At 40.9% G+C, this 13458-nt stretch overlaps 1 protein-coding gene and 1 pseudogene across 4 annotated transcripts in view; one reads left to right on the top strand and one right to left on the bottom strand.

The window, feature by feature from the left end:
- PRUNE2 (prune homolog 2 with BCH domain) overlaps nt 1-13082 on the bottom strand; it is a 209472-nt gene extending 196390 nt beyond the window's left edge. For 3 of the 4 annotated variants that reach the window (XM_036238787.1, XM_036238784.1, XM_036238786.1), the window contains exon 1: nt 6473-6728. In XM_036238787.1, coding sequence (XP_036094680.1) covers nt 6473-6658 — 186 coding nt within the window. In that variant the 5' untranslated portion in view covers nt 6659-6728. Of the gene's footprint in view, nt 1-6472; nt 6729-12846 lie in introns of those variants that run through there. The other variant, XM_036238785.1, reaches the window with a different exon arrangement.
- LOC118615008 lies at nt 6792-7962 on the top strand (annotated as a pseudogene).
- Nucleotides 13083-13458: the final 376 nt, after the last annotated feature.

Genomic DNA, 13458 nt, shown 5'->3' with positions numbered 1-13458 from the left:
GATAAATAGCTAGTAGAGACTTTTATTGATTAATAATGTCAAAAACTGCCAAAAAAAATCTCAGGTTTCTTAACCAAAGTTTTTATTTGGTGAATATTTGCCCATTGATATGACCATTAGTAGAATATAAGTGTGGCTCTGTCCTATGTCAGAATAAGTTCTAGCTTTAGACTACACAGTACACTACAATACTATTTCCAATTCTTAACTTTCCTTCCTATAGAAGGAAAACAATAGCTCCTTGTGCAATGCCATGTAACTTGTAGTACACACCTGTGGGAGGAGAGTACTTCCTGCTCTACTAACAATGGGCTTGGCCATGTGACTTGTTTTGGCTGATGAAATACAACTGGAAGTGGCTTATTCCAGTTCTGAGCAGAAGCTCTAAGAACAAACGGTAGACTTTACCTGCTCTGTTACTTTTCTTTTGCCTGAGAGCAGTCTAATTCATAGAGTTATTGCTTCTTTAGCCTGCATCCAGAATGAAGAAAGTACTTGAAGCCACAGCAATTCATAACATGAGTAAGAAATATGTCTTTGCTGTCGAAAGCCACTGACATTGGGGATTTTTGCTAACAGAACATAGTCTAGTTAAAGCTGAGTAATGCAGAGCAGTATCTAAAATGATTCCTAAAAACCCAAAGATGTCTACTATCATCCCCAAACTGCATGAGATTCCAAAGCCACTCTGGGCTCCCCACCATGTTAAGAGAAACAGAATTCTGTGTTAATGGAAAAGGAATTGGAAAGAGCTATGGGGCCGAAGGAAATAGAGTGTGAACAAAGAACACTTAGGAGAGAAGGAGAGTGACTAAGCAAAAGCCATCAACAGAGAAAAGGCATAAATAATAAAGGAACACCATCCATAACAAAGCGTCACATATAAACATGCACTACTAACAGCAAGGAAAGGGGACAAGGCCACCTAAAGCAAATAAGCATTCAGATGCCAAAGGACTGTCAGAAAGGCCATATCAAATAAAGACAAGAAAAACTAAAAATAATTTTGATAAAGAAAGAGACCAAACAGTGGTGAAGAGACTGTAAATGGTTTTGTTTATAAGAGAAAAAAAATACTTTGATTCAAACATTTTGTTTCCCGAAGCAAGTCCTCGAGACCATAGGTGTGCTTTCTTCCTGGGCTAATGCAAAGGACCTGGTTAAGAGCTCTGCATTTCTTAAGACACTGCCACTTCCTTCAGCTCTTTCTTCCCACTCACTCCTTAAAGCTCATTAACATGTTTGTGGGCCCATATTTTGTATGGGCAAAGCATAAGAGATATTAAATAATTTTAACAGCAACACATATTAGAAACATGTACTGTGTGCAGGCTCTGCCTCATGAGTAATTTGTGGTGTGACAGCAAAGTGATTCTTCTTTGCTCCTAAACAATTCTTCTCTCACCTGAAATATAACCACTAAAGATTTCTTCCTTTGCATCAAATTTTTAACACCCTAGGAGAGAGCAGCACGGTCTCAACAGGCATCTCCACATTGTATGTTGAATTACAAGGCTGCTAGTAGGAAAGTGTGGTAAGGCAACACCTCCTCCAGGAGAAACAGCCCACTTCAGCTGGGGGCAGCCTCCTTTAAATAGGCCATGCATGGTGGCCTCTGCCTCTCAGCAACTCGATGCTGTGGACTCTCATGACTCAAATTGTGATCTGGGTTGGCAGCATCAGCATTACCCGAGAGCTTGTTAGAAGTGCAGTATCCCAGGTCCTATCCCAAACCACAGTGAATCAGAATCTGCATTTTAATAGGGCCTCTGGATGACTTCTATGCACATGAAAGTTTAAGGAGCATTGCTATAAAGGTCACTCCTTCTGAAGTTAAGTGTATTATGCCCAAGAGATGTGTCGAAATGGAAAAACATACTTTAAGACTCTCAGGTAGAGCATACTAGAAATTTAGCTCTAACATCCATTAGCTATGTGCCCTTGAGCAAGTCACTTGACCTCTCTGAGCCTCGTTTTACCCCATATATCTGAGGATTGCTATGAAGGCCAAATGAAATAACATGTATAAACTGTAGAGTAAATATTAATAGGTGGTAACTCCATTGGTTGCTGGGCAAGAGCAAGTTTTGATGATAGGTAAGTGCCAGGGGTAAGAAGCAGAATAGAGATGTTCCGAGGAAGCAGGAGCAGGGAAAAAGCCAAGCATAGGACATTGCTAGGGTCATGGCAAGACACAGGCTTAACGAGAATGTTCCCATCTGGCCCTCCGTGTTCTCTGCTCCACGTCTTTTAAAGAGCAGAAGCAGTGTACGACCATGCTACCCTGAGCGAGCCCAATCCTGTATGATCTCAGAAGCTAACCAGGGTCGGGCCTGGTTAGTACTTGGATGGGAGACAACTTAGGAAGACCAGTTGCCATAGGCATAAAAAATAAAAAAATAAGGGATTGTAAGCTGACAAAGTCTTTGCAATCCATGAGATCAACCAAGGGTTGCCTCGTCTGAAAAAATAAAATAAAAAAATAAAGAGCAGAAGCATATTCAGACAGGGGTTGGATAGCTAGGAGTTGTGGTACAAAAGGATTTCCTTCGAAAACCTCCTGCCCCTCCACATGCTAATTATTTTGCAGATGTGCATGATTTAACAACCACACAACTAAGTCTCTCAGACTCAGTGATTTCCTCTCCCATCTCAAACCTTACCAGAAAATATCATCCCAAGTGTATTTCCCTCGGCCTCATTAAAGCTCCCCAACTGTAAAGAAAGTATCGAATTATATACAAACCATCTGTAGACAATAGAATTCTCTTTAAAATATCATATTAGGCTTTCAGGACAACTGGTATCTATAAACCTAAAATTTTCATTAATACAGAATTTCAAGACCAGGCTAACATTGAGCTCCAGCTCCCTAAGTGTCCTCTCAGTTCTGTGTGTGTTTGACTTTTTTTACCAGTGTCATCAGTCAAACTCTTACAGTACTTTGGAAAATAAAGGCAACCCAGAACCTCAACCCATAGGCCAATCTGTCTGATGCACCTTCATCTTTGTGCATATTGAATTTAGCAATCATGTAGCCTCTGTCAGGCTGTGGCTATAAGAAATGTTGGTCCAGAGATATATGTTTCTCAGTGCGAATCTATTTGAAAGAGAAAAATCTAGCTTATACTACATTAAATTGCACTAAACTAAAATTACTCCCCATTGCATCAATATAGGTATGCATATAGGTTTTTTTGCCTGTTAATGAATATGACTCAAATGGAGAAATAGTGGAGATGGAATTGGTAGAGACAGGGGAGAGAGAAAGAGAGAGAGAGAGAGAGAGAGAGAGAGAGAGAGAGAGAGAGAGAGAGAGAGAGAGAGAGAAGAGTATTTCACAGAATTATACCTCATCCATAGCAAGGAAAAAGCTTGTGTTACAGGCAATTAAACTTCCTTCCTTTCATTACATAGAGCTCTCAGCTGAAGTCAACATAAGCGATGTCCAGTCACCTGTTGTCCCCATTATGAGTATGTGGGATGAAGCCCACAGGCCCTACAGAGACCTGCCTCTTAGGAGCCTCTTTCCAGTCACAGGAGACACTTGTTCTCCAGTGCCTGTGGAGCTGAGCATGTTTCCACCAATGACACATTCATTAATCTTGTACTTGCAAACTGTTCATCAGAGTCTATCACACGAAATTCTAAAGCTCCATGGGCTTGCTCTCCTGTGTGTTTCCTGCAACATGGCTTCAACATGAATGCATTTCATCATTGAACATTTTCCTCTTGGAAAAGTGTTCTGTATTTTCAGTCAGCCATATTCTTTTATGGAGATGAATCCAAACCACCAAACTCTCAATGAAACCTTTGAACTATCCTTTGAGAATGTGAACCAATTTTTGTTGTTATAGATACTGTTGGAAGCAAAGGCTTGGGAATCAGAAAACACAGATTCTATGGCCAGCTCTGCCATTTATAGGCTGTGTGTCCTTGGGGAAGGCTGAGTTTCACCTCTCTGGTCTTGTTCTTTCATCTGTAACTTAGATATAATAATGTGTTCTGTCCAAGGTTGAGAAAATGAGATCACATGGGTGGGAGCAGCATGAAGTACAATAGTATGACTTGAATTACCATGCCAAGTATAATAGCAACTGCCTGATTGTTCCGTAAGGCTCAATCCTTTTGAAATAATTGAAAGAGGAAGTGAAAAGAAAAAAGGGAAGTGGCTTCTGTAGTCAGATACTTCCTCCTGGTCTCAAATAACAGCTGTAACTGGTGTGGCACAGATTGTATTATGATTGTTTTAATTTAGCAGCAAGGCAGCTTCAGATTACTTGCTCAAAACCATATTTTAAAAATTAGCATTGGTCCACAGCCATGCTATCCGGAACAAGCCTGATCCAGTCTGATCTCGTGAAGCTAAGCAGGGTCAAGCCTGGTTAGAACTTGGATGGGAGACCACCTAGGAAGACTGGGTACAGTATACATAAAAAATAAAAAAAAAAAAGTAAGGGATTGTAAACTGACAAGGTCTTTGCAATCTGTGAGGTCCACCAAGGGTTGCCTCACCTAAAAAATAAAAATAAATAAAAATTAAAAATTAAAAAAATAATAAAATAATATAAAAATTAGCATTGTACTCTCCTCACTATACTGTACAGCCTCTCATATTTGACAGGAGACCTGAAATCTATTCTTGGCTCTGCCACAATGTTCTATGGGATAAGATAACCCTTCTGAACCTTGCTGAATCTTCAAATTTAATGGATTTCATTCAGAAATCGATTTGAAAGGATTTATCATACCTAAGAATATTTATATCTTTTGCTACAATAATTACATATTCGAAAAGCTATTTTAAGGACATAATCCTAAGCAGGATAAAATGTTTTAGGTACAAAGATGTTGTTATAGTGCAATTAACAATAGCAAAAGAGGAAGGGTTAATCAAAATGTTTAACCATAGCATATCTTCATTATTAAATTATATGCTCTTATTTAAAATATTGATTTGGAATACTAAGCAATAGTACTTAATAAATAATATTAAGTAAAATGAAAATAAAGATATCTAGATATGTGAATATCCTTATTTTAATCCTACGCACAGGAAAGAAAGACTAAGAAAACTACTTACCACAATATTGCCAATGGTCATGCTTTGATGAAAGTGGGTAATTTTTATTTTTAGTTTTTTTTTTTTATTGTTTGCAATGCAATTTTCATCTTTCCTTTATTTCACAAATTTGCTCTAATGTTTACTTATTATGCTGTAAATAAATGAAGTCTAAACCATAATACCAGAGGTGGAAATAGACAAAGTCTAGAGTCATCGGTTTCAATGTTAAAAATTTATCCTTCTGAAATAGTTTCAACATAAAGGTCTGTGATTAAAATAAGTTTCACAGCAAGAAATCACTAATAAAAGACAATGGCTATAGAATGCTGTGTCTAAATACGTGGATCCTGATGCCTGTTCCCTGAAGTGACAGGTCAGGGTCTGTCCAGTGTAACATAGTGATTAGGGTGGCTGAATATAAATCTTGCTGAGAGCTAGAGTCCAACAAAGGAGCCAGTAGTAATAAGTATGGCTCCATGTCTGTGAGATTCATCAAAGCAGTCTACATAAATGCTAGCTTATGAAACTCTTTGTGTGTGAATTGGTTTTCACAGCGATGTCATGCTTGGTCAGAAGGCTATTTTGGCATGTAATAATTCCAAAGAAGTGAGAGGTACATTTTGTCCTCCATAAGGCTCAGAACGACCTACTGCTTTGGAGGGCTAATGAATTTTTCAAAATGTCTTAAAAGCCAGTTCTGGAATGGCATTTTGATCTGCATCCACCACTATGAGTTTATGTCTGGAATTTTTCTGAAGGCTTGAGCCAAGGGTGATGATGGCACTTCAGGCCACAGTCCAGAGCTATCAGCCAAGTGGCAAGGACACAATTACAGATCCATTGAAATTACTTTTGATTCATGCAGGGTTCTATTAGGATATTACAAAGCAAATTCGCAATGAAATAATAGAAGAAATATTCAGCTACGCGATAATACTCTCTCTCTTATTTATCTGTTCTGCGACTTTTATATATTTCCCAAGACTAGGCTTTCAAATTGTCCACAATCTAAAAACAAACAAACAAATATTTCTCCCTATGATCTTGGTAGATACTTAAAACATAAAACCTGAATCAAAGTTTAGGCTTGCATTAATCCACAGGGATTAGTGGAAATACCGCTCACCTTTTCCAGAAAGAATCCAGCCCTCCAAAAGGCAGTGGCTCTCAGTCTGTTTCTATTGTAGCCACCAAAGGGTGAAAAAATCCTATCCAGTATTTCAGACAGCAAATGCTGCATGCAAACCAAACCAGGCTGCTAAGGGCGAGTAGGAAGACAGGTGTTTTAAGAAGCAGAGAATGGGGGCTGGGAGGATAGAGGGAGACTTGCCCCTTTGCCTCCCTGGAGAGGGGCCCAGGGACACTGTCTCCCAGGGGAACAGCCAGAGTGTGTCCTCTTAGACATACCCACAGCAGGGAGCAGCTGATCTGTCCACCTGCTGTGACTCTTCTGTCTTCCCAGAGCCAGGTGCCAGTTTGGCCAGTTGCTAGGTCACTTGCTAGAGAATCTGTGTGTGAAGAGTGCGAAGATGAGCAAAATGCTTCAACGTGCGGGATGAATTTAGGCAATTCCTTTTTCCTTTTTTTTTCCATTTTAGAGAGCAAGAGGCAAGCAGGCACATAGCTCTTTTGCAACCTTTAATTAACTGATAATTTTTCACAGCAATGCAGTTGAACCTTATTGACTTGATGTGCTTCTTAAAAAAAAAAAAAAAAGCCGCTCATCCTAAAAGTCCTGTCCTTCCACCTGAAGGGAAATGATTCCTATGAGTGGAAACCCTTCCATATAAACCTTTCAAATAATTGAAAGTCCCCTCACTCTCGGGCTGTTCTTAGGGATCTTATTTTACTGGCCCATGGTCATTACTGCAGCTTTGCTGTGGGTGGAGTCCAGTCTTCATGCAAGATTCTTGTTTTACAGTATCTTTCATTCTAAAAACACCTTGCTTGTTTTATGCTTAGAACAGTCATGGCTAAGAAGCATATGAAACATTAGATGCTGGATAAACTGACTGATGTGTTTGTTCCCCTTCTATCGACTGGTCCACACAAGCTGAGAGAATGTCTTTCCCTCATCATTTTATAAGGAACAGACTTAAATCTGCCATGACAGGAAATGAAGTAAAGAAGATATGCATGCAGCAGTTCATCAAGATTCATGGCAAGGTCTGAATTGATACAGCCTGCCCTGGTGGATGTCATCAGCATTGACAAGAGTGTAGAGAATTTCCATCTGATCTATGACATTAACAGTGGCTTTGCTATTTGGTTAACATATGAGGAGGGCAAGTACAAGTTATGCAAAATAAGAAATAACTTTTTAGGCATAAAAAAATCCCTCATCTGGTGACCCATGGTGCTCAAACCATCCACTACCCTGATCCTCTCCTCAAAGTAAAAAACGCCATTCAGATTGACTTGGAGACTGGCAAGATTACCAATTTCAACAAGTTTTTCTAACCAAGCCTTCATAGATTTGATTTTTCTGAGCAATCTAATACCAAATTAACCTTCCAAGAGTTCTTTAAAAGAAAGATTACCTTTCCCTGGAAACCAAAGCCTGAAAGCCATAGGGCTCCAATAGAAATGGATCTGGGATACTGCCAGAGATTTTGAGTGGGCTACTCTGGGACCCATGGCAGGGCAGCCATGTATGATTGTGCAGGCTGCATACTGCCGAAACCCAGAGGGACCCAGTCATATCAAAGTCCATATGAGAGATGCCTTCTGAACATATCAGCCCTGACTCTCCCCAGCTTCTTTTTCAAAGTAGACACCAAACTCCATGACTCTCCTATAAATACCAAGATTCAAAAAGAATCAACGACCAAGGCGACACCGTGCAGTTTACTTCTCTGGTCCCCAGATGTTCTTTCCCCTTTTGCAGCATTCACCCAGAACTAGGTATTCCTCTGTCTTCCTTTTCTCTGCTCAGTTAGCACTACAGGGAGGAGCGGATGTAAGGGAAGAGTGATGCCTCCATCACCAAGACACCATTGCTTACAAGAGCTCCCCAGACTAGTATGCCAAACCCCAAACAATATTACCATCTGCCCAAATAAATGTTATATAGAAACAAACACCAAAACTGTTGCCTTTTAACCCAGTTAACATAAAATAGTCTCCAAATATTCTCCAGGTGTCCTTGCTCACCTGATCACACCCTCCAAGTCCAAAATGCTGTCTGAATGGTAGCAATCAATTCTTTACCTTCAAGGCAGACCAATCCAGTCTATGAGATTTGCACTGAAAAAGTCTGGGTCTTCTCCACAGGCCCTGAGGCTGGGGTAATCACAGCTCCTGGTCTAAAAGCTTCTGCAGTGAGAAATGGAGTTAACTCCAGGACTAAAGCAATCAAGGGCTATTTTCTCATCAGCTCCTGGGGGGCGGAGCGCCACATTTACAGAAGTGCTTTGGATTCCTGAGTTTCCTGCTCAGGATGCTCTGGCAAGAGGCGCAGTCTCAAGTGTACCAGTTCTCACTTATGAGGAGGGAGCTGATCCCATGGTCTGTGATCAGGATGAGCTCAGCTCCCCAAATGAAACTGCTCCGCCAGCATCTCCATCATTACTAGTCCTTACCACAGCGGTCCTTTGAAAGGCATTCACTTTAAAGTTGCTTTTTATTGAAACATATGACCTTCTTCCTATAAGAGAAATCAGGAAGAATATATTCCTCCAATTTCTAATCAAGATGATTATTCTGCACACATGCTGCAGTGTTATCTTTCTTTTTAAAAACCCCACCTCCTCTGTAAACTCTAAAGTGGTTGTTTATTTAGGGTTTTGAATGTATTTTCTTTTCTCTATGCCACATACCACAGAGTATAAATTGACGTTTAGGTCACCCACAACTTTTCTTCTATAGAAGACCACATATTGAACAATACTCACTGCAGATATGAGTCCTTCACTTGCAGTTGTCACTGCTGAAGTGGCAGATGCATTCCCCAGACTGTAGTGGTGACCCTGTCCCCACCCTGTCTTTTAAAAACAGCATTCCTAGGGCATTACTATGCTCCGTATACTTCTGGCAGCTGACACTCCCACCACACACACCCAAGGCCGGCTCATGACCTACATCTTAGGGCATGTGCGCTTAATGTCCCCCACCCTTGAGCAGCTGCTTGAATTGCATCAGCTGGTGGGCTCTGGGCAGTAGCAGAAGTTCAGAAGCCAGTGTACACCGTGTGGGGACCCTGGCTTCCTGCTAGCCAGAGCCCCAGGCCTCTGAGTTCCTATTTACCTCATTTTTTTCTACAAAGTTCATGGGAACTTGAACCGTTTACTACTGTCTCAGCCTGAATATTTTTCTGAGCTAGCCACTATGAAATTGGAGGACATCCCCCAAATTACAGCCTAGGGCAGGAAGCCCTCATTCCTTACCTGCTTCCATTTCTCTTACCATAGAAATCATATAACTGAGAATGACTAAGGCACCACCACAGAAGTGGCATAACTAAAGATAGAAAGCACGGCAAAAACTTAAGGGTGAAACAGGAACTATAGGATTTGATTTCTGTCCCTATTCCATCTCAGAATGGGCAGGTAGAAGAAAAGCCAGGTGGGCGATGGGAGGAAAAAAAGAAAATTTGTTTTCACTTTCATTTCTAGTTCTAGCACTGAGAGTACAGATCAGAAACTTAGCTGGCTTCTTACATAGGAAAAGGAACTCAGGCAACAAACATTACCTTTTGACCGCCATTTCTACTGCCTCAGATTCTAGCTCTCAGTTATTCTACTGTCTTGATTGTTTTAACAATAATTGTATCAACTCCCTATTTATCAAGAAGGTACCATTTCTGGAAACTGTGTGTGGCAAGAGTGACTACGTTCCTTGCTGCTCTTCACCTTCAGCTGAAATAATTTTTCACAAAGAAGCTCCAGGCACCAGAGCCTGTCCTATCAAGGAAGAAGGCAGGTCCCGTAGAGAAGCAGGAGAAGAGCCATTTATGATAAATTCTACCTGTTCTACCTATTCTCAGGAATGAAAGGGGAGCATCAGAAAGGGATATTTAAGGAAAAGGGAGATGGGATTATGTCAATGAATAGGCTTCATTTTAAGGACCAGCAAAACCAGACTGGGATGATAAATAGAACTGAGAGAATGCTCCCCCAATTTCAACAGAAATAAGCTCCAAACTACCTGATAAAAATTCAAAAACATCCTTTCCCCTTCGAAGATTTCTGCTCAACCCAAGGGAATGTCCTAGAATGAGAGCTTCTCCTCACAATGATAGATAAATAATAAATGCTCCTAGTTGGGGGGAAAAAGGAACACAAATAATTTCTTCAAGTTTTGATTATTACAGATTTTGTCTATGGTCAATAGAAATTCTATTTTGGAATTTTAAACTCCTTTACTCTATTGAAATTAGCTAGTTCCAACAATAATGAGGTTATGTTAAGACTTTGGAAGGAACACTGACTATTTCAAACCAGCCAAATATATATATATATATATATATATATATATATATATATATATATATAAAATACACACACACACACACACATACACACACACACACACACATATAATACCTACACAATATCCAAGCAAGAAGTCAAGTAGGTAGCAAAAAACCTGTCTATTAGACTTTTTAGGTATAATGTGGATAAATCTCTATTAACTTCTGATGGAAAACAGCTTAAACACGAAACCTAAATTCTATCGAATTCTGGCCTAATAAAGCTTAAGTGAAAACTAACGTGATAATTTTTTTCTCCTTAAAATGTTTTCCAAAAATTAGCCTAAGTTTTAAAAATCCTACCATTTTCTTATGAATAAACTCACAACTAAATGCCATAATTATTGACTTAATTTTTTTCTCTTAAACAAAAACGATCTATCCTCTAAAACAAAGGTTATATCTATTACAATATTTGAATGCTACATATTAAGTAAAAAAATTTTTTTTACCTAGAAAATGTAATTTGTCAGGGAAAATGTGACACTAAAAGTGACTCAAACACCTTTGCTATAGCTGAATATGAAGGGCTAATTGGGATCTCTAGCAAGAAACCTATCCCAAGAAAACAAAATTAACAGTAATTGTGCTTCTAGCGAAAGCAGAAGACCAAGAACAGTATTTCAAACAACCACTTCTTTTTCCTGTCTTTCTTTTTAATGATGTAGAGCAATTGCTCGTCTAATGAAGGGACTCGGTAAATAAACTTACAGATGACTCTCAACTGATTACTCTGAAATAGACACTCTTTCCATCCCAGTAATTGCTCTTCAGAAATGAGATAAACCTCTTGCTCATATTAGAACTCTCAAGCTAAATGTTTATTGTTAAAATAAATATTAGGGAAGTGGAACACAGGTGCAGTCTAAAACTGCATTTATTGTTGATTACCATTAATTTTCATCCACGCACATGCAAAAAAATGTTGCCAAAATTGACTTTTTTTTTTACACCATTTTTCTCATTATTAGGTAAGGGACAGAGAAAACTTACACTATCAGAAATGCAAGTGAGTTTCTGCAATCAGTATTTTTCCTTTGTGTGTTCATCTAAAACTCAGAAGAGAGTCAGCAATAAACACAGGAATGATCACAAATTTTCTCTATTCTGAAATTCCCACACATGTTCAACTCTCTGAGAGGCTTAAGATAAAACACAAAGTACTTATATTAGCATTAATAAACTTTAATGTTTTTTTCAAGATACTTACAGTTAAGTCACTGTAAGAATCACACTTTTCTCTGCATTCCCTTTATCGTTCATAGGCGAGTTACAGTAATAAGCCTGCAAATATCTTGCCTTGTGATTAAGAATTCATCTTAATACAGACTTTATATTTTGGTTTCCATGAAGGTTTAAAGGTTAAAGGCATCATAAATTACGCATTTCCTCCTATGCCACTCCCATAAAAGCTGCTTTCACTGTTCATTAAAGATATTGCTTTAAAATGGACAGACGTTTCTTTTAAGTGCTGAAACAGAAACATTTCCATTATGTTTATTACTGCTATGCTTGAGAGCCAAAACAATTTGGAATTAGGAGACTGCTGGAATCTGTTGTTCCAGAATGTACAGCTACTGTCAACATACACAGAAAATTTCGGTTCACTCTTTGTACATAGCCAGTCAACATGCTGGTCTCCTCCCAGAAGAACAACAGTCTGGCAAAACCCACATCACCAGCAACAGTTGGGGCTTTCCCCTTCTCTCCGCCCCAAGTTACAGATCTGAATAGAGACCAGAGACACACAATTCACACTGGAATCTCCCCAACTCCTGCACTGTATGAGGAGTGTTTGGGTAAACTGAGCATTGGCACATGTTCCTACTAGCTAGCGCCCTGATGTCCAGTTCTACGGAATTCTTTTTTTCCTCTTACACTTACATACACTGTGTCTGCAGAGGCTGGGCTCTTTTTCACATGGAGCACCACACCCATTCATCCTCTAGCCTTCAGGAGCAAATTGCAGATTTGGCTGGATCCATCCTTCTTCAACCTCAGGCCAAAGAGGACCAAAGCTGAACACACAGGACATAACTTGAAATACAGGTTATAACTACCCCCAGCTCAGCACTTTGTCTGGCTTATGGGGAGAATTCTAGAGACAGACTGCCTGTTGTAAGCATCAGAATTCCAGAGATTTTTATCCAGATGACAGCCCGCACACCCTGACAACTAAGTGGCAAAGTTGTTTCTTCCTCCTCTACTGCAATGTCCTTTTCTCTCCTCAGCACGCACACGCTCACACGCGCGCGCGCGCAGACACACACATACACATACACACACGCACAGTCTTGCTTCCTCAACTTACCAGTTTAGATTTAGCGCGTTGCAAAAATTCTTCCATATCGTTGCGAGAGGTTTAGACCAGGGGTACCCGAAAGGGCGCAGATCTCGGTGGAGAGGAGAGGAGAGGAGCGCAGCGACTGGCTGCTCCCTCCTGCCGCTCAGAGGCGGCTGTGGAGGTGGCTGCGCCCTCGACTGTTGAGTCCCAGGGCTCCCTGCCCCACCCCCGCGCTTCCCCGCCTGCTCTGGGCATTCGACTCTGCCCTATTAAGGAAAGTGGATGTGCCACCGGGAGCCCCAGGGCGCGCCCCGCACGCTTGCTGGCACGCGCCTGCGGGGCCAGAGCTCAGGACAGGGACCCGGGGGCGGGTGTGTTGAGGGGGATGGCGAGGGGCTCCTTGGCCAATCGCAAGGCCCTGCTGCGGCCTCCTGACGTGGCGCGCCGAAAGATGCTGCAACCATGGACAGCGCCCAGAAGTGCGAGCCAAGTGCAAGGGGCTGCTGCAGAGAGAGGCTCTGCCGCAGGCACCACCGCTGTCGGCCAGGGAGGTGGGAAGAGGGAGAGTGGGGAAAGGAGGCGTCTAGAGAGCGTCCCCCCTCTTCGGCCAGCGCCTCCCTGGCTGGCTGGTACGTTTCA

This window comes from Rousettus aegyptiacus, unplaced genomic scaffold (assembly GCF_014176215.1).
Source record: "Rousettus aegyptiacus isolate mRouAeg1 unplaced genomic scaffold, mRouAeg1.p scaffold_m13_p_3, whole genome shotgun sequence".
NCBI lineage: Eukaryota > Metazoa > Chordata > Mammalia > Chiroptera > Pteropodidae > Rousettus > Rousettus aegyptiacus.
The sequence above is the reverse complement of the archived record's forward strand: the minus strand, read 5'-3'. Positions and strand labels throughout refer to the sequence as shown.